General features: G+C 46.3%; 3 protein-coding genes and 1 long non-coding RNA gene across 6 annotated transcripts in view; 2 read left to right on the top strand and 2 right to left on the bottom strand.

Moving 5' to 3' along the window:
• Trpgamma (Transient receptor potential cation channel gamma) overlaps positions 1-14649 on the bottom strand; it is a 75261-nt gene extending 60612 nt beyond the window's left edge. Inside the window, exon 1 of the mRNA XM_076820475.1 lies at positions 14187-14649. The gene's annotated coding sequence lies outside the window, so the exon portion shown is untranslated. The remainder of the gene's footprint in view (positions 1-14186) is intronic.
• The window catches only part of Gkt (tyrosyl-DNA phosphodiesterase glaikit), an 85716-nt gene extending 65089 nt beyond the window's left edge, over positions 1-20627 (top strand). The window contains exons 2-7 of one of the 3 annotated variants that reach the window (XM_076820488.1): positions 17970-18045; positions 18115-18204; positions 18266-19367; positions 19454-19996; positions 20088-20289; positions 20361-20627. In XM_076820488.1, coding sequence (XP_076676603.1) covers positions 18021-18045; positions 18115-18204; positions 18266-19367; positions 19454-19996; positions 20088-20289; positions 20361-20501 — 2103 coding nt within the window. In that variant the 5' untranslated portion in view covers positions 17970-18020 and the 3' untranslated portion in view covers positions 20502-20627. Of the gene's footprint in view, positions 1-17879; positions 18046-18114; positions 18205-18265; positions 19368-19453; positions 19997-20087; positions 20290-20360 lie in introns of those variants that run through there. The other 2 variants (XM_076820489.1, XM_076820487.1) reach the window with 2 other exon arrangements.
• On the bottom strand, positions 20361-22146 carry LOC143373344 (uncharacterized). The gene is made up of 3 exons (XR_013086449.1): positions 22098-22146; positions 20606-21005; positions 20361-20512 (listed from the first exon to the last, which is right to left on the bottom strand). It is a non-coding gene; the product is annotated as an uncharacterized LOC143373344 (long non-coding RNA).
• Positions 22147-22272: 126 nt separating this feature from the next.
• On the top strand, positions 22273-27083 carry LOC143373339 (protein THEM6). The gene is made up of 5 exons (XM_076820518.1): positions 22273-22701; positions 23213-23683; positions 24756-24970; positions 25426-25611; positions 25734-27083. Exons 2-5 carry the CDS (start codon positions 23527-23529, stop codon positions 25842-25844), a joined length of 669 nt encoding a protein of 222 aa, XP_076676633.1. The 5' UTR covers positions 22273-22701; positions 23213-23526; the 3' UTR covers positions 25845-27083.
• Positions 27084-27382: the final 299 nt, after the last annotated feature.

Below are 27382 nucleotides of genomic sequence, written 5' to 3'. Positions count from 1 at the left end.
AAGTGTTGAACATACGTAGCAATTAAAATCTATCAAGTATTTTAAAAAAAAATCTCTAGCAAATAGTCCACGCTCGCTCGTGCATCGATCTCCTAGAAAAACTATTTTCCATCAACCCTCGAATAGGAATCCCTGTGCCACCAGCTCGCTTTGAACTCGGCTGTGAAATCCATCGGAAACCGATTTCGTTGTATCGGCTGATTTGAATTTGCTTCCCTGTGAAATTGGAGCTTTGAAGTGGCTCACGTATCGAGAATGTGTTCCAAGTTCCAGATCTTGGTCCCCTATTAGGTTCGCGGGAAAAAACGCAATTTATTAAAACAATGACATCGTTGTCTCCGTGCAGCAAGAAAGATTCCAGAAAATTACTATCAATGTAGCCACAGCCTCGAAGGTTCGATGAAAAGACTCGAGTGTTTCGTCGTACCGCATGATTTTACAGGGACGAGGTAATTACACATCCTGTACCAACATTTAGGTATCCCAAGTGGACGTGGGTGCGGGTGACACGTGCTCTCAACGAGTCTCCCGCAACCCTCGTATCCACCTTGTCGAGCTGCGCGAGTAAACGGGCCACGCGAGCGTGTATTACTGTTTGCCAAGTACCACGAGAGAAACGATAAAGCCAAGCAGAACGGTCTAATCCCCCGACTCTACGTGCCAAAGGTGACAATCGTAAAAAGACGAGAGTAAGGCTTGCGAGATACCTCGCCGGAGTCGATGGAGAAAACTGTTTCCACGTGAGCGAAGCGATTTTTTGCGTCGCGGGGGAGGAGAACGTCGGGATTGATCGATCGGGCTCATTAACGTTCGTTTTTCCGCCTTCCTGGAGCACAGGGGACACGAACACGGTCGGGCCAAATGAGAAACGAATGAAACAGGTAAAAAAGCTGAATTTATGCAACTTCAGTTCAGTTTTTAGATGAAACAAATGATCTCGCTGTTTTTATCGATAACAGAGCAAAGAATTGCTGGCAGATAGGGGACAAGCCCACATATGGCACTACTAAATTAAACGCGTGGATAAATTCCAAGTGAATTTCGTCTACAGCCGCCCGACGCTGGAGATTCATTTATGCCCGCGATTTATACGTTGCCGATAATTGTGCAGTTGCACGTCCGCGTTTAATTAACTGATCCAAGCGCAGCTAGTCTGAACGCGCGTTTCCTCTAACATTTATACATGCACCGTCGAGGAAAATGTAACGGGAATAGCTTCAAGTGTTCCAGCCTCGGGATTCAAGGTTGAATCCCACCTGACACGGTCCAGTGAAAGAACATCATAGGAATATCATTGATTCCCTTCGACCTCGGGACTGAAGCAGACTTTCAGCTTTCCATTAGGAGATATTAAATTTTCCCGACGGATGTTAGAGGTATAATTATTAAAATACTTCATCTGGCGATGTGTTTCTTCTAATAGAATTTAATCCATCGCAGGATACTTTCTTCATTTCTCTACCCCTTCAGCGGAGAACTTAGTTTCGGTAAAGGGAAAGAAGGGTCTCCGAGAGAATTGGTATGCTTAACTTAGAACAACATTTATCTTTAAGCCGGGCTGTGAATCCTCAAAGTGTCACATGCTTGTGAAAGTCGAAAGCTCGTAACTCCCGACGCGAGGATATTCTGGAACGCGACACGTATTTTAACATCCCCGATGAAATTTGTGCTCCCTGTGGGAAGCACTAACGAGGTAAAATTTTTTAGTCCAATAAAACCCGCGGCGAGAGTTCTCGGCCTGGTATCAATCGACTCGACCCCTGCCACGGGCTCTTTCATCTCGACTCACAGAAATTAGGTTCTCCCTTGGCGGATATTAAATGAGTGATTACAGCGTCGTGGACAAGGAGGATGCAGCGGGGGGTCCCGTATAAGGATTATTACCAGCCGGTTTCCTACCACGCCAACGGGTCTCGGTCGTATTTACACGATGTATCGATATTAAATTCTGTTTTCACGGAACGACGAGAGATTCGACGATAGAGGGTGGATTAAGCGGCGCGCCGATAAAAAATAAAGGAACTTTCCCGGCGAAGGAAGACTTTACTCCTTCCAATTTCGTGTAATTAAGGACTGGGATTTAGGACGTCCGATAAACCGCGAGCGAAAGTTATGTAAGCGACGTCTCATTTGCAGAATCCCTGTTGGAAACCGTCCCTCTCAGCTTTTAACTCATTAAATGCAAAGGGGGGTTATTTTTAACAGTTTTTTTAGCTGTTATTTTTATCGGTCGCTGGCAATCTCTCTGAAAAATATTTTTCGGTTTTCATACCCTGTTTTGTTTCTGAATCATCCGCGAATGAGTAACCCAGATATGTACATGCGAGCGCTGTGCGTGAATTATTCTTAAAATAACTCCGAACGAATGTAATCTCACGAGCCACCCTCTCAAAAAGCAATCACCGGCTTTATTATTAATATCGATCGAAGAATTCGTTGCTGAATTAACGCCCGGCTGCGGATTGCCAGTAAAAATTTTCTGCGCGTCCATGACCACGAGCCCGATTAAAACTGCGTCGTTTGCTTTCGTTAAATTTGAACGTCGACCTTTTCATTATCCGCCTAAAGGTTGCGAGGACACGTCTGTGTAATTTTCGCGCACAGACACAGGTCGCCTGAACAATATTTTCGACTGTCGACGCGAGGTTCGCGTTACCGTCACATTTTAACTCGACGAATGGAGACAACGTTGCACTACGTGCTCCAACTCGAAGCAAACAAGATTCGATATTTCCTGAAAACTATTCCGCTTCTTCGAGCTTCTTTCCCCGTGTATTCGAGGCTCGTGGAAACCCCTGGCGCCGATGCATGCACTGGTTCCCTATTCTAGGTGCAACGTGAGATACCAGCTACGAGGAAAGCGATTCCTCGCGAAAAAGTAACTTGACAAAATAAAATGGAAGGTAGCAAGAGGAAAAAAAATGCAGACAAGATTTGTCACTGGGAACATATAATTTCTGCTGATACTGATATTGAAAACCTATAAGAATCTTGAGGATCGATATTTACAACCACACAGCTTCAAGCACTGGGAATTTGTTTGACATTTTTCACTTGGGGGAGACCGAGGCTAGTTGATACAGGGGGCAAGTTGATACAGAAGAATTATCTCGACACCGTATATGTGTAGCTCCATTTGAGCGAGATATATGATGATTGCTGTTCAATTCTTTCCTACGATCCAGCATAGGTGTGTAAATTGACGTTAACAATCGTTTTTTAACTGTTTTCATTTATATAGAGAACAAGTAAATAGTTTTGATACATAAACATTGATCGTCCAAATAACATTTTTTCATTCATTTTGTATATATTTCCTCAAGTTTTCGCTTACTATATATTAAAGAGGAAGGACCAGAGTATATTTTGGCATATTTGTTATTAAGTAATTAGTTAAAATAAAAAATGAAAAAAATTGGAAACAGAATAACGTATCAACTAGCCCCGCAGTGGGGTAAATTGATACATTTTACCTGCGTCCAAATATCATTTTTTCATTCATTTTGTATGAACGTTCTCAACTTTTCATTTACAATATATTAAAGAGGAAAGTCCAAAGTATATTTCAGCATATTTGTTATCAAGTAATTAATTAAAACAAAGATGAAAAAAAATGAAAACTGAAAAACGTATCAACTAGCCCCGGTCTCCCGTACCTTTGAAAGAGGAATCATCTATAATGATGCTAAGTAGTCGTTGCAATTGCGACGAAATCTACAAGCATGAGGATTAAATGGTCGTAGAAATTGGAGGCAGGATGGAATTTCATTTTGAACCGACAGAATCTTTCAGAGAGGAATATGAGAAAACTTACGCGAAGGGAACTTCCCTTCGTGAGTAGGTATTGCTTTGCCCGTTGGAAAAAGACTTCCTAAAGTATTGACGACACCGCTGCACGTGTCTAACAGACACGATTGCCACCGTGCAACCGGAAATGAACGTGTTCCTTGTGCACGTAGACTGACACAATGCAGCTCGCACCGCAATGCAATTCTGCTCGCGCGAATCCGCGGTTCGGTGTTTATTCAAAGCGAATACCGAGCGCAGGTATTTGGTCTGAACTGGATCGAAAGATATATAGCAATCTCGAGTTTAAAATACCCTGCCGCTTAACATGTTTTATGTATTTTCTTTTCTGGGTAACTCCGCGATGTTTGCGATAAATCACGATCATGGAGAAATATGAAGAGGCGAGGAGAAATTGATTTCACTAAATCAAACTGGCTGTTTATATTTTATTTACCGATGACAACTTCGTGTTTGCAGTGCCAGGTACCGCATGGTCCTTTGAGCTTGGAGAAACCCTCAGCCCCTCGTCGAAATCGTCATCTGCCGAACGGCAAATTCGATTGCTCTGTTTGCGGGTGAAACGCGTAATCGTTTGAAAGAGTAATTGCGGTTTCATGGCTGGACAGATTCCAGAGCGCTTCGGGGGTTTCCCTCGATTTATAGGTACTAACGTTTGCGCGGAAGTAGTCTAGCATTAATGGAAAAATATAGAAGTAACAGGTAGAAGTGACCATTACACTGGATAATCACAGTGAACCTGTCACGTGAAACACGACGTTGCTTGGGATATTACACGTGTATTCTATCGTGTTTCTAATGAGTGCATATTCCATACCCAGCAAAGTGAGTAATAATTTAGTAAAATAATTCCAAAGTACACCAAGAGTACACTTAGTTCCAACTAAGTAGCCTTAAGCCTGAAGGTAAGACTTAATTTAAAAACATTAGTAAGACTTTTCCAAATTTCTCAAAATGCACAAAGCATTGGTCGAATATGGACCAGAAATATTTCGTAGAAATGGGTTACTTTCGTAGGTACCTCCATGTTGGTGTGCTCGGTTCCTTGGTAACGTTTCCCAAGCATTGCGACTTGCAAAACGAAAGCAAGCTAAAGCCTACGATCTAGTTTAAGTGCATACGTTTCGAAATCCTTCTGTATTCATCACCTCATGATTTCCTCACAATTACCCGATATCCACGGTAATCAAAAAGCAATAACCTTAACAGCAGGGTTTCATGAATATTCATTGCTCCGTTTAGTACAAATAGTTTGTAGGTACTATAATATATTCTATGATAGGGTTATGAGGTTTGAGTTGAAGCTTGCAGATTGACTAATTGCATGAAATTGAGTTTAGATTCCGTCACTGCTAGCCAAAGGGCACTTTAATGCCCGCCACAAATCTCGATGCTTATGTAGAGAATCGATATCGCGGCTAATGCTTCGAGACAGCCATTTATCTCTGATTATTAGATAAGTGTGATGCACGTCACATATGTTTTCCATTATGCGACGATAGGGGAGACGGAAACACGTGATTCCAGAATACCCTCCATCCTCGTCATTTACATCATCAACTTCCAACAAAATCGTTCGAATTTGACAAAGCTTCTACCACGTCTGCACTCATTGTTCATCTGCTGGAAATTCGGAAATCCCGAGGCATCCCCTTTTCGCGACGTGCGTCGTAAGGTCTATGAAGAATATTTCTCTTTGCAATTTCGTCGGCACGTGGTCACACGTGACTGGAATTAAAAGGCCTGATGCGACGAAGCATAGAACGAATAACTCCCCGGAGGACGAGCCGAGAAAAATAGGGGAATATAACGCGCAGCGACAACCCATTCAATCGAAAACCTCCCGAAGCCTTATGTAATCGAAGTTTTCCTCCTCTTTAATCCTCGACTCCGCGCTCCCTCGAAGCGACACGGAATTACGGGCGCAGAATCTCGCGAAAATTGAGAAACTTAGGGTAAATCCGGAAAACTTTCCACCCCGTTCGCCGCAATTCGGGCCGTAATGCAACTTTCTCGGGGGGATCGCCGCGTGTGCCACCAGCAACTCAGTTGTGAATGACTGGAGGGAATCAATGAGGACGGCGTCGCTCTGGGGCGTTGACGCTTGTGTACGCGTCGCGACGCCGACCCCCGGGCCTTCTCAAACACTGGAAACGGAGAAAAAGCAAACGGGTCGAGGGAGCTCGCTCGATTACCGCGATTATCATTACGGCGCCACAACTGACGGATCGTAGACAGGTGTTAACTTTGTTACGAGGCAACGAATACGATTAGCATCGAGTTACAAACAGCAATTCGAGCCGCGTATCGCGTGGACCATTGTAATTTGACTACGAGTATAGTTGCACGATTACGAAGATCCCGATTGAACAAATCTAACCAACGATTCTATTCTGTTTCACAGTTCTGCGATCTATAAACCTCTGCGAAACTTTCCACATCTGAGATTTCCGTGCATCGCGATTGGCATTTCAGATACCAATATTCACTTGGCAGGGACACCACTGGTTTAAAAAGAATGGAAGAATATAGGAAGTGTGTGAATGTATGAATGGTACGATGTGGTTAAGAAGATGTGCGAAATCGTTCTGCAGAAGTTACTTGGAAATTCGGAGTTCCTACTTTCTCCGAACCAAGTTTTCCTCGAACACGCACGAACAATGTACCCAGGAGTCCGGGGAGTTTGATCTTTGGCTTAGGTTCGTCGTAGTAGCTTAAAAAGAACAGGGCTCTGAATTGATCGGTCTTCGAAATGCACGTGCCGGAAATTAAATGCCGCGTAAGGAACGATTCTTAGCGTGACGCACATGCTCAGCTACGAAATTGGGAATGAGGAGATAGCAATTCCGCTGAAACAATTTCGGCAGCTGAACACGGCCGTAATTGATGCAGGGTGATTCCGCGAACGCGCGGGTACACGCGCCCACGTAACCACGCGTGCAGCTTCCCTGCGCGTACCGCGCCACGGATGGCTTCGATACACACTTGTACACCCAATGTCACGAAGCTCGCACGTGCACCTATCGAGCTGCGATTTCCATGCGTGCAATTTGCATGCACGAGCCGACGCGTATGCAGATCACCGAGCGCGGCTTGTTCCGCGAGAAATATCAACTTCCCATCGGTGTTTCCGCAAAATTTCGTCGACCCCCGAACTGTGTAAAACAGCCGTGAAATTCGTTCGCCCACCTACTCTTTCACTGTCGCTATCATCGTTGAATTAACCGCGACACGGTGTCCGTACAAAGGAACCTTTGAGTTTGTGCGAAAAGGTGACTCGAGTGGAATTCAAATGCCACGTAAAAGTTTTAAATAGAAATAGTTGTAACAAGTAGTAGTGTAATGCAGACGAGCCACGAGATTATGTGGGATAATAGATAGAAGTGACTATTGAAGCGAAGCAACAAGTTTTAATGCAATAATTAATGCATAGGTGTATTTCACGAGAGAATTTTGTAAGGGAGCAGAGGCGAAGTGCAGCGTTGTTTCGTGTTTAACCATCCCGAAAGATGTTAAATCGGCGAAGCGGGTTCGTATGGTTAACGACAACGTATTTCGCCAACGGTAACGAGCGATACCACGTGAATGAATTTCATCGATTACTCGTAATCAAACGGCCGTAAACGATGCGTGGTATCAAATAAATTTCATTCCGAGTTCCGTTGGCGTTGTAAATCGCGGGACTTGGAGCCGGAGCCGCGCGAATATATGCATATTAAAGCGTAACATAAATTCCGCCAGTGCGGAGGATGAGGTCGTCGATAATTTGTCGACGGCTAGGGCCGTTCGCCCATCTTCGGCGCGATAACGATCGTAAAACGGCGGAAGATTGAACGGTTCTCGATAAAATCACCTGGGCAATTAAGGATAATGCTCTCGATGGGGTATCGCGGGTGGGCGAGCGCGTGGATCACGCTTTTCGACCGTGGCGGACGAGTTACGAAACTTTCCGTGGAATCTATTAAGCAGCTTCGAGTGGAAGATGCAATTACGTTTGCGCACGGCAACCCTTAAGAGCAACACCGACTGCGCCGAGTCGACTCTATTAAAGCTGTTGCGCCCGCATTCTCCCTGCGAACTCGCGTCGCGTAATCCATATTTAAAGCGCGCGTTGTAATTTCCAAGTACAAACGGGCTCGTACGCTTCCGAGCGTCGAAAGGCAGCTCTCAGCGCTACACAGGGTTACTTCTGGCCCTTTTCGAATCAATTTCATCGATATGCGTTTCAGTTGAGTCCAAACGATAATCAAATTTTATATTTTATGTAATATATTTTATATTTTATAATTAATTAATATATATATATATATTAATTATAAGGAAAAGAGGAGAAATTGCGATCCCTCAAATACTCAACGAACGCGGTCAGTTTAACTCTTTCAGTCCTTATTATCCCCGCCACCTCGCCATACTCCTTAAAACGAAATATTTAGAAGCGTCGATAGAGTTACTAACGTGCTCGAGATTCCTAACGCTTGCTCCGTCCCGATAATTTCCAATCTCCGCATAGTTGGACATGCTCCTACATTCTTCTGTCCTCATAGAATAATGTACGACTATTAAAATATTCCGTGCAAGCGCGATGCGTTCGACAGCGGGCGCAAAACGACTGACTTGGATGACCCACATAATCGAGTGGTCCAATAACCCCGATTCAGCCGATGAAGGAGCATGAAAATAGGATAATAAGAGTCTGGCCGAGCGATAGGGCAAGAAGATGAAGACGAAAAAGGGACGTTAAAGTAGAACTTCTTCGAAGTGCCCCTCTCCTTCTATCTAGATCCCCCCGCAGCGTGGTATTTTAACGAGGATCTTTGTGCGCGCCACTGAAAGGAAAGGCTCGAGCTTTACCTAAGTCGTCCCCCGAAAAAATGCTGCTGCAAAATTGGGTCACATAATCGAGTAGCAGAAACGAGCCTGCCCATCTCTCGAAGAGGAAATGTTTAATGCAGTCGCGATTGCTGCTAAACGGGGAGCGACTGCGTACGTGGATCGTTCGTTTCTCGATTAACCGCGGTTACGCGAAATTGAAAGTCGCAGAAGTTCAAAGGGGAGAGGGTTTCGCAAGCTGCCTCGAGGAAATGCGCGCAGACATTCTTGGGAAACGTCGGAAAGTACGTGTAAACATGCAGCAGTCGATCAGAGCGCACGCGAATCTAGGTGCAGATGTTTGTGTACAAATCCACCAATCCGCGGGCGAATAAAATGTCGAAAGCCCGAACCCGTGCCGCCGCGCTTTAAACAAGCTAAAACGGGAAGATCGGTCTCAAGTTTACAGTAGAAGATTCCTCGTTCCGCTCGGGTATCGGCGTCGTTCTAAAATAATTAACACAAATTGCGACAAAGTTCTTAGGATTCCTCTTCCCGAACTTACTTTTAATAAATACGAATTCATGTTGAATATGGGCGAACGAAGCCTGGAAGGGTACATTTCCATGAAATACCGCCCTTTCCAGATAAAAGAGATAAGAGGGTGCGTCAGAAGGACAGAGTGGTGACATAAAGCCTTCGTACACCGTGAACGAATGGAAATGGCCACTTTCCCCGAAGATGGATCCAAAGTACAGCCCATTCCGATTCAAGGGGTTGTCGTCTTTCCTAAGTCATCCCCCCTGCGACGAGTTCCATTTTAAAAATTCCATCGCTGCGCGCCCCGCGAGACTCGCCGAGCGAAAATTCCAAGTGTACTTAAAGAATGTATAGAATACTTCGGACGCGCGCGTGGAGGAGCAGGACCCGCGAAGCTGGCGGCATTAATTATGCCGCTCGGTTTAAGGAACGAACAGTGGCTCGTGCGATTTGTTTGCAGCGAGACGGCTGGAACAATGGCCGGTGATTACCGCGATGAATTTATTCATTGCGTGCCGTCTTCGAGACGCTCCCATCAGACAATGGACGAGAAATCCTGCTGGTTACACCCCCGAGATCCTACACGCGGATTAAGAAGCGCGCGCGAAAACAGCCGGAAATGAGATCTCGATTTACGAAACACCGCGTTACGCGAATACCTACTCTGGACTAATTAATTGAGTTACTAACCTAGATTTCACGGGCAACGGTCGTAAGAATGTTACTGCTGTTTTGAGCTGCTCTAACAGTAGGGTAGACCGGGGGCGATAGTAACAGGGTGGCGGGGGCGTTTATAACACGTTAAATATCTCAGAACATATGATAGATATTAACACAAATTTTGGATAAATGATGAAGAATGACATTTGAAATACACACATCCATATCCTAGCAGTATAGATACACAATAGACATGCATACTTAGTGAAGAAAATAACTTTTCGATACCCTAAAGCTTAACTTTCCCTTAGTGATTTAAAATTGTAATATAAATACTCCCCTTGCAAGTACGTGTTCTCTCTATTTTTTAATATTTAATCTGGCCACTTTGAAAGTAATACTGATCGTTACTTATTAATTTTAAGTGTGTCGTTAATAAAAATTGTCTGGTTTGCATGGAATCCTATAGTACAGCACAAGCAAATCAAATAAAAAATGGGTGAAATGTACTGAATGTAAGGATTCATCACATGAAGAATGCACCAGCCAAAACGTTTCCTATTTCTGCCACAATGGCGACACCGCATAATTGGTTATAAATTTCTCTTTTTTCATTTATTACTATAATTAAAATCAATAAATATTTTAATTTTGTAAAGTTACATTTGTGCTACTATCGACTCCACGCAGTGTTACAACCGACCCGGGGTCAGGAACGATTGTAACACTTTCTTCGCTTCTCATTTTTTATTAATAACCGGAATATTACTTGACATACAGCGAAACTTTTGTGGCTCAAATAATGTTAGATAAGTAACATTTTCGTAGAAAAAAACTGTTGTCATAACTGTAATAGTTTTCGCGTAATTGTATTCCAAAGTCAAAGTGTTACTACCACCCCCGATCTACCCTACCTTACGAATTGAATTGTTTAGTAAGAAACATGGAGTACGTTTCTGCGCGGATTATGACTGCCTACTTAGTTATTTTATCACTAGGCGGTGATAAAGTTCTTTTGCTGTTTCAGCGAGACTATCGAAGAATTTCGCGTGCACCAAGAGTGTGGGCAATGACGCCAAAAAGTTACCACATACGTACGAAGGATCTATCATGTGTTTTGCGCACACTGTGTCCATGCGGTCTAGCTACTCTGTGAAATATTCGCAAGGAGGGGAATTGGCTAGAACGTAATTCTCATCTACATCAGCTGCGACGGAAAAACTGAATAATTCATACAGGATTTCAGTGTGTTCGGCTAGAACCGCGCATTAGTGACACCGTCGCGATGTATAAGTATTGTAGTTCGCACGAGGGAGGATGAAACTGCGAGGGTAAAGGGTACACGTTCACCCTGATTCTGATATATTACTTTAGGGTCACGTTATTTCATTAGCTGGACTTTGTAATAAATAGCAGGTCTCTGGTTGACAAATGGGGAAAAGAGTGCGCAATACCAAGGAAAAGGTCTTTCTAAACGAGCAATATTTTTTTTACCTTTTCAGAGGAACATGAGGGAGGAAAATTTCTTATTGGCGATCCTTCCTTCGCTAATATTTCGCTTCTACGTTTCATTCCATTTGTTAGAGGAATAATACCTCAATGGAAGGTGTGTAAAGTGATACTTTAATTTAGCTGGGGCAACGTAATGATTTTAGATGCCTTATGAGTCTTGGGGGAATAATTTCGAGCACATTGCTACTTTAGGAGCGGCGTAATCCCTCGCAGGGATAGCATTACACAGAATTAAACTTTTTTTATAGAACCTAACTACCCACCCTTAAAATTATCGATCTTAAAATACTGCTTGAAATCACCAGCTCTATACCTATGTATGTATTTCAACGAACATAATTGGCCTGCTCGAGCAGTAATTCCGTGGGAAAGCATCTAGGTTGTTGAACCAAACAAACAAATAACTTTGCAATGTTCGAGAGTCACTTCACGAGGAGTATCTACGTGCATAGGTATAATGCATTTCAGAGGTTCGTTGTTGAGGCATTGTTCCATCAGTCTCGAGGATTATTGGGGGAGCCTGTGCAAAAGTTTGCTGCCCGCGCAGACGATTATTCATGAAATCGTCGAGCGATCCGTGCTCTTTTTTAAGGTATATCGAATGAAGATCGAAGCGTCCCTCTCGAACTCAATCTCTCCACTTATCGTTCTCAGTGGCGACGCTCGCAACGGCCACTTTCGTGCTCGAACTTTTCGAGTAAGGAAGTACTTTGCATCGCGCAATCCACTTCAAAGACTTCTCATTGAAGCGACATTTTTCTTGCCATACTGGTTAACAAACTTCTCTCCTTTACGTAACAAGAAGAACGAACCCGCCACCCGTGTATTATCCACCGCCCAACATTGCAACATTCGAGCAGAACGCGCAAACAAACCGGCTACCGTAAAAGCTCAATTTCCTCGAATAAACGGGCACCAAGCACGACGAATAATTCAATAAACCCCGCGCACCAAGAGGGAAACAGTAAATTTTTTTTAAGCGCCGTCGAAGTCAGTTAACGAATCGCTGGTGAAAAAAAAAAGGGGTCGCGGGAACATTTCGCGCGAGATACACCACCGGATCGGGGCGAATAATTTATCGGCGAAAAATGATCTCGTATATCTGTCGAGGCGGATTACTCGTTACGAAGCGGTCAGATACTCGATTCGCAATTTATCGAGCGGAAACGGTTCGCGAGACGACTGCCTAATACCAGTTAATCTAAGTTGATAGGCGCGTTCGAGCTATAAGCTATTTTAAATCCGAACGCCAGTGTAAACGACGTAACGTAAATAAGATTTTTAATCGAGAGATCGGGGCAAATACCGAGGTTCGTGATTTCTCTCTTTGTCGCGGGGTAACCGAATGTTCTTCCGATACCGAATCGACGGGCTTCGATGAGAATGGGAAATGAAATGCGATAACTTCGAGTGGATCTTTCGCGTGCAATGGGAATTTCTTTGAACGGTCCCTCGATACCTGAGTCCACTTCTTTTCAATATCAAGCAACGCTTCCGCTGCTAACTGTTCGCAGTTAATTGGAAGTCATTCGACGATTTCCCCGCGCCAACTCAATCGTCGTAATAAATTCGATGAACGGTGACGCGAGTCGAGCGACCTTTGGAATATTTTGTTTCCGCTTGACCACGAGCTTCACCTCGAGAAAGGTCGAGAACGAAACAAATCGATTGCCAAGGGAATGCGAAACATCTCGGTTTCGAAACTCACGACGGTCCACTAGGCTTCCGCGGACGATTGTCCACGGGGGGGAAGTTTTACGAATTCCCTCGGCGGAATAGGCGTTCTGGGGCTACTCGTCTAAAAATTACATTCGTGATCGACGATCGTTCGGCGCAAACTTCGACGATACCCGAGCAACGAGTTTTCGAAGGGGGACGTGTGGGGACTGCGAAAAATTTCAGGCAGAACAGAGCTTTTTATCGCGACTCGGCTGGAACAACAAACTGCAAACTCTGATCTCTTAGAGAACTCTCTGTCGCGAGCCTCTGCCGAGAGAAGATTAAAAAGTAATTAGCCGTACATTCTAGTTTCGAAACGAGCAATGATATCGAATGGAATGCAGATGATAAGAGGCAGCGGGACAACCAGGGACATTTCCGACGAAACTCCCTCGTTGTCTCCGTATTCCGCGAGCCGGATTACAATTTTGTTTAACTTTCTGCGGCGCGGCGAGTTCCGCCACTGTACCAGGCGATCCAATTTACCCCGCCTTCGTCGTCCTCCTGTTTTCAAAGTTACGATGCAACTTCTTCGCTCCGCCCTCTCCATAAAGAAAAAGTGACAAGCGCGGCTCTTTGTCGGCTGTGCTTCATTATCATCGAATTCAAGACTCGACGTCGACGCTCGAAACTTTCGGATTCGCGGCTAAAGAGGCAAGCACGTGAACGTTCTCTGCGCCCATCGCCGGGCGCGGAAACTCTTGCTGCAAACTAAGCAGCGAAATTTTCCTTGCACCGCGAAAATTACCATATTATGCGGAACGTATGTCTGCGAATCAACCCTGACGAAGATGGGCCGAGATAAAGTGGAGCATTTGTCTCGAGTCAGATTCTCACAGAGCGCCCTGAATCCTACGCATCAATCATTTGAAACGACTGAACTAAGCCCTGCACATACTGCGCTAGAAGCAACCTCTGAAAAGAACCCCGGAGAGTTGCGATCTGAGAATGAAAAATGTCATCAGGGTGAACAAGTACGGGATTCACGACCACGAGCAGTACGCATTGCTTACGACTATATGTTCGTGAATGATTCGCGTATTCACGTTGACTGGACAGGATTCATTCATTCGCCCAGTGCGCGCCTCCGCGTTCGTCGACCCTTAGATCGCTCTACGTATGATAATGCATATAAAGACCTTGACTTTGCGGCATTTCCGGGCGGCGATGGATCTTGATTGCCTTCTGATTGCCTCCAGAGGAAACCGCTTCCCGCAGGATGCGTCCTGGCCGGCTCCACCACGGCACCACTTCTACTTTGCACTGCGGTTCGCGTGATCGATGCGCGACAATCACCGCGCGATCCCTCCGCGTCGCACGGTCACGCGACGTCCGCTGGATCAGCGGCCCTAGCCAGGTACAACGAACGACACCTTGAAGCGAGAAGGGCCCGGAAGAGGCGTGCACGTGGATGGAGGGTATCGCGCCGCCTGCACCGGGGGTTGAGATGCATTCGACGGGGAACTAGGGTGAGTAGCTGGAGAGCGTGGCGGATTCTAGACGGGGAGGGCACCGCGAAGGACTCGAGGAGCCGAAGGACGAAAGCGCAAAAGCGGATGAATCGCTCGCGGCGCGGGCTGGGCGGTGACTGAGCGGACCGAGGCGTCTCGACGCGCGGCATCTCTCCCACCCCTCTCTCCCGCATCCTGCAAGCCTGACGGATACCACTTTTCGGACTCCCTTCGCGCCCTCGCGTCTTGCCTCGCCGCGTGGCATTTAACTCTCCCTCTACGTTTCTTATTTACTCCCCGGTGCCGCGCTGAATGCCCAAGCGATGGCCCCCCATGCGTGCCTCCCGGCAATTCGAGGGCTGCCGGGCCCATTAATGTCCGCTCTCAACCGACGAATTCGGCGGACGGAGGAATTGGGCGGCAAAAGGGAACGCTTCGCGCCTGCAGTTCCTCGAGGTTTGCTGGCGCTACGTTGTACCGTGATCCGCGAAAATGAAACCTCTAGATCTGGACGATCGGGGAAGCGAGAAGTGGAAGAAGACGCTGTTTAGTCAGCCCGTCCTTAAACGAGGCCAGACTGTGTAAAAATAAAGTTTCTTGCAATATGCACCGACTCCCTCGGAACTCCGGAAATCTATCGCGGCTGAAAATAACAGTTCCAACGACGGAAATAGAGGTAAGTGCCACGTAGGATCGATTCGATGCAAGTATTGACTTGCTCGAAGAAGCTGGGCGACGTTTCCTGGCGAACAAGCGCCGACTAATTACCGCAATTCGATCGCACTGTAATCTAACTAGCAAACGTTTTCAGAAATAATTACGACTGGAGCACCGCTCTGTTAATTTCGCCCCAAGGGCCCGCCCTATTAAAAGCAGAGTAGAAATTGCGAGTGGCTAGACTGGAGAGGTGTTTTTTATTTAATTTTACTCCGCTGAGATTGAATCGCTAAGTTTGCACACTGTTCGGAGTAATTGGGGGATCATCTACTTAAATGACTTCATCGTTTGGTTAAAGTAGCCCATAATTCAAGCGCTCCACCGTGCCGCGCAAGATAAGTAATTGCTTTACATTAAATAGACGATATCACTTAGTGTAACATCTTTTTCTGCCTTTTTTACAGATACTGGCGAATTGAGATTAACAATTAGAAATGCCTAAGCACACTGCCATCCTGAAGAGAACTCGTAGAAATGCATATAAGAGAAACCTTCTCTCCTATGCATCTGCAAAAAGATTTGCTCCATTCAGAAAAACTGCACCCCGACAATTTCCATGAGCTGCACTCAATTCAGTTTACATTTTCCAAAGCCTTTGCCTGTTTTTCGAAGTTACACCTAGTTGTTGCCATGGGATCGCGATTAAAACTTGCCCCGACCATCGCGATTTTAATTTAATCAACCCGATATCGTCCCAACCAGAGAATTATGCGCATGCATATTAAGCGACTGTTCGCGAGCCGATTTTTAAAACCACTCCCTGTATTCTTTTCCGTCTCGACTAATTGCTCTTGCAAAAATGGAGATTCGACGGCACAATTCCATTCTAAGAGCCGCTCGTCGAGCATGCTGAATACGCGGACGTGGTTGCTAAGCTCCGCCGTTGAAATTTAACTTCGCGGCTCGCTGTTGGGTCGGTTAATAGATCGGCTATAATCGTTCCAAAACATCGCTCCAGGCAATCATCTTTCACGGCAACTCTATTCTGTGAGATCCTCTTAGGGGACTTTGAATTCTCGAATATTAAATCTACGTTTCAATTGAATTTTCGCGAGAGTGATCAATTCCTTTCGCGGGGTGTTGGGAATTCTGAAACACCCAGTAGTTGGTACTTGAACATTGTGAAAGTACTCGAAACTCCTTGTGAAGTGAAAAGCATTTACGTGGTTCAGTACGTTTTGTATGGCGCCCGTTTCATTTCCCATTCGTGCTCCGCAAGTCACTTGAAACTTGCTTCAAGCATTCGCGAATTACTTGGTAAGTTACCATTTGTACGAAGAAGAAGGGTTGACGTGTAAAATGTATAACGATAGACAATTCAACGCGAACAATTAGAACTTCATGAAACGTATTACTGACTACCTACGAGGGTACGTTTAAAGTTTCAGTTAGTAATTCTACGCCACCGATAGATGTAGCCACGATATGTAGGAAGAAAATACTAGGGGCCTGTATTCATAGTCGCTACTTATTCTTTTTATTTTTTTTTATTTTTTTTTTTTCCTGTGTGTTTCTAACACACAGGATGGGCGTTTCAAGCATTTCGCTTATGTTGCCCAACGAACAACGATAGTCATTTTTCCTTTTTCCCTCCTCTCTCCTTCGGGTCCCAGCAGCAGCGACGCACCGGGAGACAGGTGATGGTCACCCATCTTTCCCCAGTACGCCGCCCCGTGATGTTTAACTTCGGTGATCTTACGGGAACCGGTGTTTCCATCACGGCCATGGCCGCTGGTCGCTACTTATTCTTGAGTAAATGCTTAAGTATGCGGCAACCTCTCCTAACCTAGTAGCTAGTAAAGGATGCCGAATGCTTAAGCATTTGCTTAAGAATAACTAGCGACTATGAATACCAGCCTAATTGCGAGTTGCATGGGTCATGGATAACACAGGATATAATTACAGAAAGCGCATTTATTACCTATCGATGAGTGGTATCATTAAGCACTGGATTATAACATTCCAATTCATCATCAAAATAGCGAATGGATTACATTGAAATTCCGTGTCGGATCTACGAAATTATCGAAACCCACGTACCACGAAACGTATTAGATTTGTTTAATTGCAGAACGATTCGTTAGCAGCGCAACCTCGTCAACAATGCAATATTCCAAAATATATTAATTTCGTTATCAAATGTTCAAACTCACCCATGCGTCTCTGAAAATGGCAAACTGGGAAGACGTCTCGTTCCTATTCTACTCACTTGCCACTTTCTGAGGTGGCTGAACTGCCATCCTTGAGTGATCCTTCACTACTTTCTTAATTTCCCAATTCTAAAGTCCTTGATTTAAGTTACAAGTCTTAATCCTAGAGCTATTTCGCGTCAAAATTCTATTAATTGTAGATAAGAAAAACGAGCCAAGCCCACTCGTAGGTTGGTCGTTACACATGCACACAAGCAGCAAGACAATTCACTTTTTTTCACTTTAAACGTCTAAACGGTAATAAATAGTTATGCTACTCTACTGCACCGTCACCCCAGTCAACTATACTCGATATTAATCCCTAAATGTCACTTTACTACAAACTTTTTCTGCATCCTTTAAAATTTTTTCTAGCGAGAGCTTCCAACCGACGCGACCGTTACAAAATTTTGGCGGAAACTGGATTCTATTTGAATTGCAGTTGAGCATCTCGACCGCAGCGCCACACCTACCTTCCCCTTCAAGTGTCAAGATCCCCGAGTGTCCACGCTCGAGTGCGAAGTAAATTTTGACGGTTGACCGCGTGACTGTTTATAACGCGTAATTAAGAAAGTTCCTCGCGTTCGTTAGGCTGGCGAATAGAAAGTGTCCTGATATGGCAGCCGGTCTTTCCAGAAATGGTAAGCGACCTATTTGATGTTTAGGGTTAAAGCGTAATTTTCTGAGATTCAAACAGTTCTGTTATTTAGCGCAAATTCCAGTTAAGCAGAAATGCCCCTACATGGAGAAGTGTTACCGCAAGAATCCGATTCATTTCAGCGAAATGTCACATCCGCATCGTAAGTACCATTGAACGTGCATTCGGCTGTGTCAACCAGGAAGTTCGTTGTTTTCTTCCAGTGGAGAAGCTTGTAATCGATCAGTTGGAAGGAGCGATAAAGGTACCCGAGGATGTAGGCTTCGAGTGCTCGGACACGTCGCTCTTGATGGATCAGTTAAAGGTGTTGCAGATGGTATTGAGAAAAGAGAGAAATAACAGCGGAAGCAGACCATCGGACTCCAAAGCTCCTACGGTTTGCACAGCCTCGAATAGTAATAGCGGCGCTAGCGGGAGTTTAAAAGATTTATCCACTTTGGTGGACAGACACAAGCAAATGGCAGCTCAGAGGAGGGAGGGTAAATTAAAGGATCTGGATGAGAAGGCAGGGGCACTGTTTAAATCTTCCAGCAGCAACGGTAAAAGTAGTACAGACAGTAATAAAATTTACACAATGAGGGAGGAGTTGGGTAATCTTAAACTTGCTATAAAGCGAACATTGGAGGATGATTCTCCCCAGGAAAAGAAAGTAAACAGTAATAGCGGCAATGCTGATCAAAGCGAGAAGAAAAAGTCAAAGACAAGTTACAACTGTGATGAGGGCGTTCAAGAATGTAGCCAGAGTTATCAAAGTTCTGGCTCCTCGGAAGGGAAATCTATAATCGAAGTTTATCAGTTGTGCACTTCTGCAAGATCCAGAGATGAAGTCAGGGAGAGAGCGATTAAGATGATGAGGCACCAAGGGCTAGAGGTATCGGTCGTGGAACCAGGAAATTTTGCGCTGAAATATGCCCTTTCTGCGCCTTACCATCTGTTTTTCTCAAGAGTCCAGAGGTCGAAGGCCACGTACGACCAACAGCTCTCTATAACTTTCCCCGAGATCTTGGACAGAAGTCTGGGAGAAATCGTGAACAGTTTGCAAATTAATTTTATGGTGGACGTTGGGTGGTTGTGCTTGCAGTACCTGCTGGCTGGTCAGCGCACAGACATGTTAATTTTATTCGGGGAACGGGTTGACACGGAGAAAGTGGGCTTGAACATAACCATGATACCCGTGGAAATGCCGTCCAAGTTCGGTTGCCATCACAGTAAAATCATGGTGTTAAAGTACAAAGACGACGGCATACGGGTGGTGGTGTCCACCGCGAACCTGTACTCAGACGATTGGGACAATAGAACGCAAGGGTCTGTGACATAATTTTAAAATCATTTTGATCGTTTCGAGGGAGACCGTAACGGATAAAATATTGGTTCCATTTTGTCTTGACCAGACTTTGGATATCGCCGCATCTTCCGCCGCTCCCGGAATCGGCGAATACCAGCGACGGTGAATCGCCCACGGGTTTCAAGAAGGATCTAGAGCGTTACTTGTCTAGATACAGACACCCAGTTTTAACAGAATGGATCTGTGCTGTCCGAAAAGCAGATTTCTCGTCGGTGAACGTTTTTCTCCTGGCCTCCGTGCCAGGGAGCCACAAAGGGTCTGAGTACGATTTCTGGGGCCACAGGAAGTTAGGTTACGTTCTTTCTAAACACGCCACGCTACCCCCGGATGCGCCTGAGTGGCCAATCGTCGCTCAAAGCTCTAGTATCGGCAGCTTAGGTCCAAACTATGATAGTTGGCTTCTGAAAGAAATAGTGCCCTCGATGTCGAGGGAGACGGCGAAAGGTTTGAAGAGCCACCCGAACTTCCAATTCATTTACCCTTCCATAAAGAATTACAAGGAAAGCTTCGATTGCCGAGATGGATCGTGTTGCCTTCCTTACAGCCGTCAAACGCATTCCAAGCAAGAGTGGCTAGAGTCTTATTTGTAGTAAGCTTTCAGCTTTTCAGCATTTATGCCATTCTAATGCCCTGATAGCTTTTGGTCCTGTATTTTTTGAAATATCTAACAATTTTCGTAGCCAATGGAAGGCTACGCGCACCGCGAGAAGCCAAGCAATGCCTCACATCAAATCTTACACGAGATTCTCGCCGGACTTAAAGAGAATCCCATGGTTCGTTCTAACCAGCGCTAATTTGAGCAAGGCCGCATGGGGGATCGCCAGAAATTCGCATTATATCATGAGCTACGAGGCTGGAGTTATATTTATACCTCAATTTATTGTACGTTTTAAATATTTATTTCCCGTCTGCAGTGTTCCACAAATATCTTAAGATCCAAATCATTTCCACAGACTGGATCGACGACGTTTCCTGTTCAGGAAGGGGTGGAGGAAGGTGTGCAAGTCTTCCCAATCACATACGATAGACCTCTAACACGATACGAGCCTGGGGACAAGCCGTTCGTCACGGAGTTCTTTTGTGGTCGCAATTAGACGGCCGGTATCTGAAAATCGTAACAGATTGTGGTTCAAAATCCGCGTATATTTTGAAAACTATTGTCCACGGTGTAATGTACGAGTGAACTTTTCTAATAAACCTGATATCGATTGATTTCGTAATTTGGATCGCTCGATGTTTCACTGTTATTAAGTCGAGGGAGCGAAATGCTCCGTGCCTCTGTTGATGAGGCAATAGAATCTTTACGACGCCAGAACTTCCCACGTCGCGCGTGATTTCTTTCTCGAATCGTTCCCGTGCCGATTTCGTGGTTGCTCGTTCGCGGGCCACGCGTTTTCCATAAAACATCAGCAGGAAAGCGTTTCCTGACCAGCACCTTTCCGCCTGGCACATGCCTCGCCTTCAAACAACGTTTAAACAATCTCTGCTTGCTCTTCCCCTACGCAGCAATTACACATGGCGTACGCTCCTTGCGCAAGGTGAGTCATAGATAAACCAGTTCGTCTACTAAATAACATCGTTGAGGCGTGCGGAGAAACCTGTAAAAAAAAAAAAAAATAGGTAAATCTTTAGTGAATGAGGTGTTTTGTCACGGAACGATTTATTTTCGATGCAAATTTTCGAGCAGACCGTGGCCTCCACAAGCTCGTTAAATTTTTGCCGGTTAATTCTCAGAAATGTAGGATGGTTCTAAGTGGTTGGATATATTGACACAAGAAATTGTGATGACGCTAGTAAAGCGCATAGGTATTGAAATTTTTGCCGCTACTCGTTCGCGGACAAGTAGCCGTGTCTTTTCGTAAACGGATCCTACACTTTTTAGTAAGACAGCGACGAAGAATTTGTAGCTGGTGAACCATAAATACTAATCTCCGCTCCTATCGCTCGCTCACACCCTTATCTACGACTTTCACCTTAAAAAATTGTATGAGAACATAAACGTTTCTTTCAGTCGGCAAACAGTCGTTACTGCCTTCCGCGAACTATTTCACGGTACTCGTCGTTACATCGCAAATTTGTTCGATGCAGCGATAATGCCAATACGGTATAACTTGCGTCATTTCGATAACGAGTCCTCCACCCACGGAGAAAGCGAAAAAGGAATCAAAACAACCTCGACTTCGGTGCAATCACAATTTAAAGCAACCTTCGCGGCAACCCGATCCTCGAACATTGTAATAACGAAACAACACTCTGGCAATAGCAATCACTACTTGCTCTTCAGTATCCCGTGATATTAAGCCAGCGCTTTATTAATAAGTATCGAGGAAACCTACGTCCAGCTTTTTATAAATAAGCCGCGCAATATCTTAATGAACGTCTAAAAGTGGCGTTGCATATTTCACGGATCAAGGGGTAAAAAACGTAAAGGACAAGGACATTGGGTGACCAATCACTCCCCGTCCCTTTTTTCTTCGCGTCTCTACCTGCCATTTATCTAGGGACCAGCATCTGCATTATCGAAACGAACGTTTTTAATATTAATCTACGCCACGCGTAGCAACGAGTTTGCTCTAGAGGAACGGCGGTACTTTCTTGCCCGCCGTACTTTTCGGAACATAGCCGACTGGAAATGGTCAAGACGACTCGCGGTGCCCCAACGCCGCCTACAAGCAGAGAGATCGGTTTACCATTAAGAAAGACGCGAAGGATTCTGACGTCAACGCGCGCCGAGGCTTCGCCTCCCACTAGGAACCGGCCTCGTGGTTGGATGTCCTCGGCGCAGATGCGGCTTCTGAAAAGGGACGTCCCGGCGCCTCTGACGGCGTCGGCGACCACGAACCCCGGGGGGGAAGACGTCGATTACCAGTCCGTGAGATGTTGCCGACTGGGACGGACACCTCTTAGCATTCCTCGCCGTACGTGTTTCGGGTGTGCTAGCCAGTGGGTGGTCTGTCAAAGCGTGTTGCGGATGCACGCTCGGAACAATCGCCGCAGGGTCGAGCGTCCACGGATTCCCCGCCTGGCAGATTGCCGGCAGTGCGACCATCGATCCGCAAGCAGCCCGCGCCGAGAGCTTGCACAGTGATCGGAACGATAATAACTCCGGCATAAATCAGCAGGCCTGTCATCGACGATAAAACTGCAGGCCGAGGGGGAGAGTCGACGAGCAGCAACGCAGTCGCGAATCTTGGGAACGAGCAGTCTCGGAACGATTTTCGGTACAAGACGACGGACGGGGAACGTGCCTCGCCTGGCAATCGCCGAACTCCCCCGGGGGGGAAAGCATCGAAAGTAGGTTCGCCAGAAATGCTCAAACGAGTCATCGTCTTCCCTGAGGGAACGCATTCGAGTAACCGTTCAGAGGCTCCAACTACTCGGAAGCTTTCGTCATTCCTTTCGTTCCTGTCGCAATTCACCCTCACCCGCGACGACTATCGGCGCGCCCGGAAGCGTGCCGTTCGTTTTGGACTGCCAGTTGGCAAGTTGCATCGAGCGCGTGCTCGCGACATTCGCAAACACGGAGCCGTGAACGGAGTTTCCCTCAGCTCGTCGTTTATTTCAGACAGCTACGCTTCCGTCATCATCCGCGATACGATCTTAATCCGCCTGCATTATCGTCTATCGACTAGCTAAAAGTACTCTACAGTTCCAATCGCGGTTTCCCTGCTTCCCATTATCGAGAGCTCGCGGAAAACGCAACGCTCCGAGTGGAATCTTCCGGCCGCGCGATATTAATGAGAAGCGCAGCCTTTAAACGATGTTTGCTTTTAGCGTTAAACCGTGATTGTCTCTGGCGTTCCAGGTCCTCCGGACGCAGAGGAGCGCCGACAGGCGTTTTATCGGCAACGTGCTCGAAGTGCATGGTCGGCCATGAACCGACGTCATCGAAAATCGGACTGTTAATCAGGCGGAGGTACACCTGGTGATCCTTTGTCATGGTAGTCGAGCAGCACAGTGCTTTATTGGCGAGAAGCGAGCCAGAAACAGTCGTCGGTCTGGACTGCGAATCGATAAAGTGGAGCGTGGCTTCTCGGAGGTGGAGAGATTCCAAAGCCTGATCACGCGGGTGTCCTTCCTGATCGCATTCGGGGTGGAAAGCAATTGGAACTGGTCAGGATGATAACCTGCTGGGTGCTGACTGGCATCTTCGGTACCCTCGTGCTGCTGTACGGTCTAATAGAGGTCCACTACTTCCTGCGCATGTTCTTCACCGTCTTTTTCGCCCGCTTCTGCAAGAAAAAGGTGCACATCCTGGACGAGACCACTGTTTATGGTACGTTGGTCCCTGGCTCCGCGAACGGAGCAAGAACGACACGGATTTCGGTCTAAGATCAAAGAAAACCTCAGCTCTCGTTAGTATTTTAAGGAAATACTATCTCCTTGAGTCTGTTGTTGTTTTAAACACATCGGCACTGTTCTCGCGTAGTAGAAACAGTGTCCGGGAGCACAGAGATTCCATGAAAATGCATCTCACGGTCCTCCGCCGCCACGTAAGTCCAGAATCCTTACAATTCACCGACTTATCTCGGCCCCGTAAACCTTGACCTACCATGCGCGAATTAGTCGGCCGGCCGGTTGCTCGTGTCGCAAATCCGCGTGCCAGTATTGATTGCACCGGGTACACACTGGTGCGGCAAAATTCTGCAAAACTGGACCGACGGGTAGAAATGTAAACAGCGCGGATTCTCGCTGAGCCTGGCGTTCTGCGCGACGTTCCGCCGACGTGTATCCTCTTTCGCGAGAATTCTTTGCCGCTGGGAACGTTCAACTGGTACATGTATCAATCATTGTCACGCCGCGGCAAGCTACTTCGGCGACGAATAACAAATTCTCCAAACGCTTAGTATTCCTGAATATTCCGACGAATGCTAATCTTTTATTTATCAGACCTTGCGACAGAGTAGGAAGCTGAGCCGCTCGGCTCCTCGTTGCGCGCTTCCCACCTTAGTCGCCCCGGACTTCCCTTCGATTTTGATCGCTTTAAATAGAATTCCTAGCGTCGATTCGCCGTATGATTGCGCAAATGCTCCGCGATGGCACGCGGTTACGTGACCATCGGGATGAATTCACGCGTCCTTAATTCCCTGAACGCCGATCGAAAACACCGTCAGCGCCTCGTAATTACGCCCGTGAGACATTTTCTCCTCGGTGCCCGATGGTTGCGCAGCTTCAACGGAAATTGCAGGGAAAAGCCTAGCAACGAACCCGCCTGACCAGCGATCATTCCTGCCTGGCTGCCAGCTTTCAGTCCTTGAATAAAAAATCGCAAGGATAAACCAGCGACTCATCCGCGTCTCTCTAATTCCACGCGTCTTCACCACGGTTCTAATATTTGATTTTCCCAGGTATCTGCGCCACCACCGACGTGGACACGCTCCTCTACCACATGAACAACGCGAGGTACCTTCGCGAGCTGGACTTCGCCAGGGCGGACTTCTACGAAAGGACCAGCCTGTATCGCGAAATCTGCTCGCAAGGATCGGGGGTGGTGCAGGGCGCAGCGACCATTCGTTACCGTCGATTCGTCAAGCCTCTGTCCATCTATAAAATAACGTCCAAGGTATGCGAGAGGACTCCTCGTACTTTGACCATCCGTTTCGAGAATCTTTAACAGGTTTTCACGATTCCATTGCAAGACGACATCGGCATTCTCGTGTAGCCGTCGTCATTTATTTTCTATCACTTCTTGGAACGGTGATAAGACACATTTCTCTCTCAGCCACGCTGACAGCCTTTCGGCGGTAGATAGAGATCAACGAGCGAACAGAATTGTTGACTTCTGCTGTGCAAATCGAGGAAGCGTAGTTACTTGCGCAGCGCGTGGCACAATGGTATTAATCAGGCATTATAATTTCGTATGCATTCGATGGTGGCGTGACGCACCGCCGCTGAAAATATATTCTATCCTTCTCGCCGTACTTTTAAATCGTGGCGCACGTAGAATACGAAACGACGCCGGGTCTACGATTTATTAAAAGGCGAATGGAAACGAGAATTACCTCCACGTCTCTGCAGATCATATACTGGGACGAGAAGTCGGTGTTCATGGAGCATCGATTCATCACTCCTAACGACGGGTTCGTCAGGGCCATCGCGATCTGCAGGCAGAGACTTTTGGACTGCAGCGCCGAGGCAGTTATCGGCTCCCTCATGGAACGAGGTGTCAAACAGAACGATGGCCTGGAGGCGGGTGTAACTCAGGTAACACTCGTAACGTTATACGAATTCGGAGCTGCAATTTTGCAGTCTGCTGGGAAGGTGATCGTTGCTTACATAGAATCCCTTGCGTGGCATTAGTCGGTTAACTATAATGCACTTTGCAGATACCTCACGTTAGGCCGGAAATACCGCCCGAAGTGGCCAGGTGGTTGGAGAGCAACGAGATCTCCTCGGCGCTTCTTCGGCAGGCCGCGACAGTGACGACCAACTGCTGACAAAGGGAGGACGCGGCGTCCACCGCTAACGGCGTCGTTTCCACTTCCGTCTATGCAACCACGACTGTGTAGGGCCGAGAGTTCGGATCTGTTCGTGGATATCGGTGGCTACCAGATGGTTCCGGAACGACACTACGCCGCGCCGCCTCTTTCTCGAGTGGCTCAGCCAGCTCGGAATCAATTTCTTAGGACGACGGGACGATAACGCTTAAAGTTTTCATTGGTCGTCTATCTGAAAACATGCACACGGCGTCGAGGAAAGTACCTTCCGATCAATGGGAAACAAAACAATAGAGTACAAAAGACAGAGGTGAAACTATTTTGCTAAGGGATGGTGTACGCGTGGTTTCCAGTCGTGGCGTTGCATTAGTCTTTGTCTGCGGACGAGCATAAATATTTTACGATAGCCTGCCGGGCAAACCGTGGAACGGGGTGCCAGATCACTGTCGAGCACGATCACACGATGATCGGCGAGTATACTTCGATGGAGCTTCCAAAGCTTGCGAAACACCTCGCCTTTGTTGAATATTCTTGGTTCAACGTAATCAACCAGGCGTTGTTTACATTTTTTATTATATACACGCGACTGTGGCGTCGGTAACGATTCCTGCAAGAGCAAAGCCCAACCATCGCAGAGGGTCCCCGTCGCAGGTTGTTGGAAATGCAACAATCTATAAATGCATTGAGAGACGGGGTGCATATATATATCTATAATATGTATATATATATATATTTCTACAGTCCACGGCATGTGCTTTTTGCATAAATCGTGACGGATCGTCGCATTCCTGCGATTATCGAGCGCTCAGTGCGTGACATTAGCGGCTGTATGCTTGTCGTGCTCCATCGCGTATCCGGTTATCGTCGTTTCGAAGCCGCGAGTTTTTATTACGTTTTTAGCCGTATAATGTCTATCGACCAACAATCAAATCTGCATGACGCGTGGCGATCGACGCTTCGAATTACACGGCAATTTCGTTATCGGCGCCCATTTCTAGCCAACTCCACCACAGGATTATCAAATTAAATCGGTACCGTAGCTCGGCTTAGGTAGCCGATGGCGTAGCGAGTCTCGATAATTGTAGCATCGTGCACGTACGTACCGTGGAAACGTTACCTATACTTCTAGATGATAATAATAATAAATAATAATGTCATTTTGTCAGATAATACTGTGTTGATTATATCGTTGAGAATGCAAACTGTCCAGATCGAAAAATAAATATTGTTTAGATGGCTGATTCACGCGGTCTCTCTCGTTCTTCCAGTGTCTTGTTTACATTGTAAAAGGGGTGTTTCAATATGCCGGAGCTCGGCATCGGCGACCTGCTTAAATAAGATGAATCGACTTAACAATTGTTTTAGGGAGTCACGCAATGCATGTATAATAAACAGCTGAATATTTCATGGAAAGATCACGACTTCGCATGCGCGTAGAGGTAGTCGTTTTACTTCCAAGGGCGTCCGGGGAATTTTCCAGGGGGAGAGGGAGCAACTTTGGGATGATGGTAAACAAAAATATACCCCTCTTGCTTTTT

Source organism: Andrena cerasifolii, chromosome 9 (genome assembly GCF_050908995.1).
Source record: "Andrena cerasifolii isolate SP2316 chromosome 9, iyAndCera1_principal, whole genome shotgun sequence".
In the NCBI taxonomy this organism is placed as follows: domain Eukaryota; kingdom Metazoa; phylum Arthropoda; class Insecta; order Hymenoptera; family Andrenidae; genus Andrena; species Andrena cerasifolii.
The sequence above is the reverse complement of the archived record's forward strand: the minus strand, read 5'-3'. Positions and strand labels throughout refer to the sequence as shown.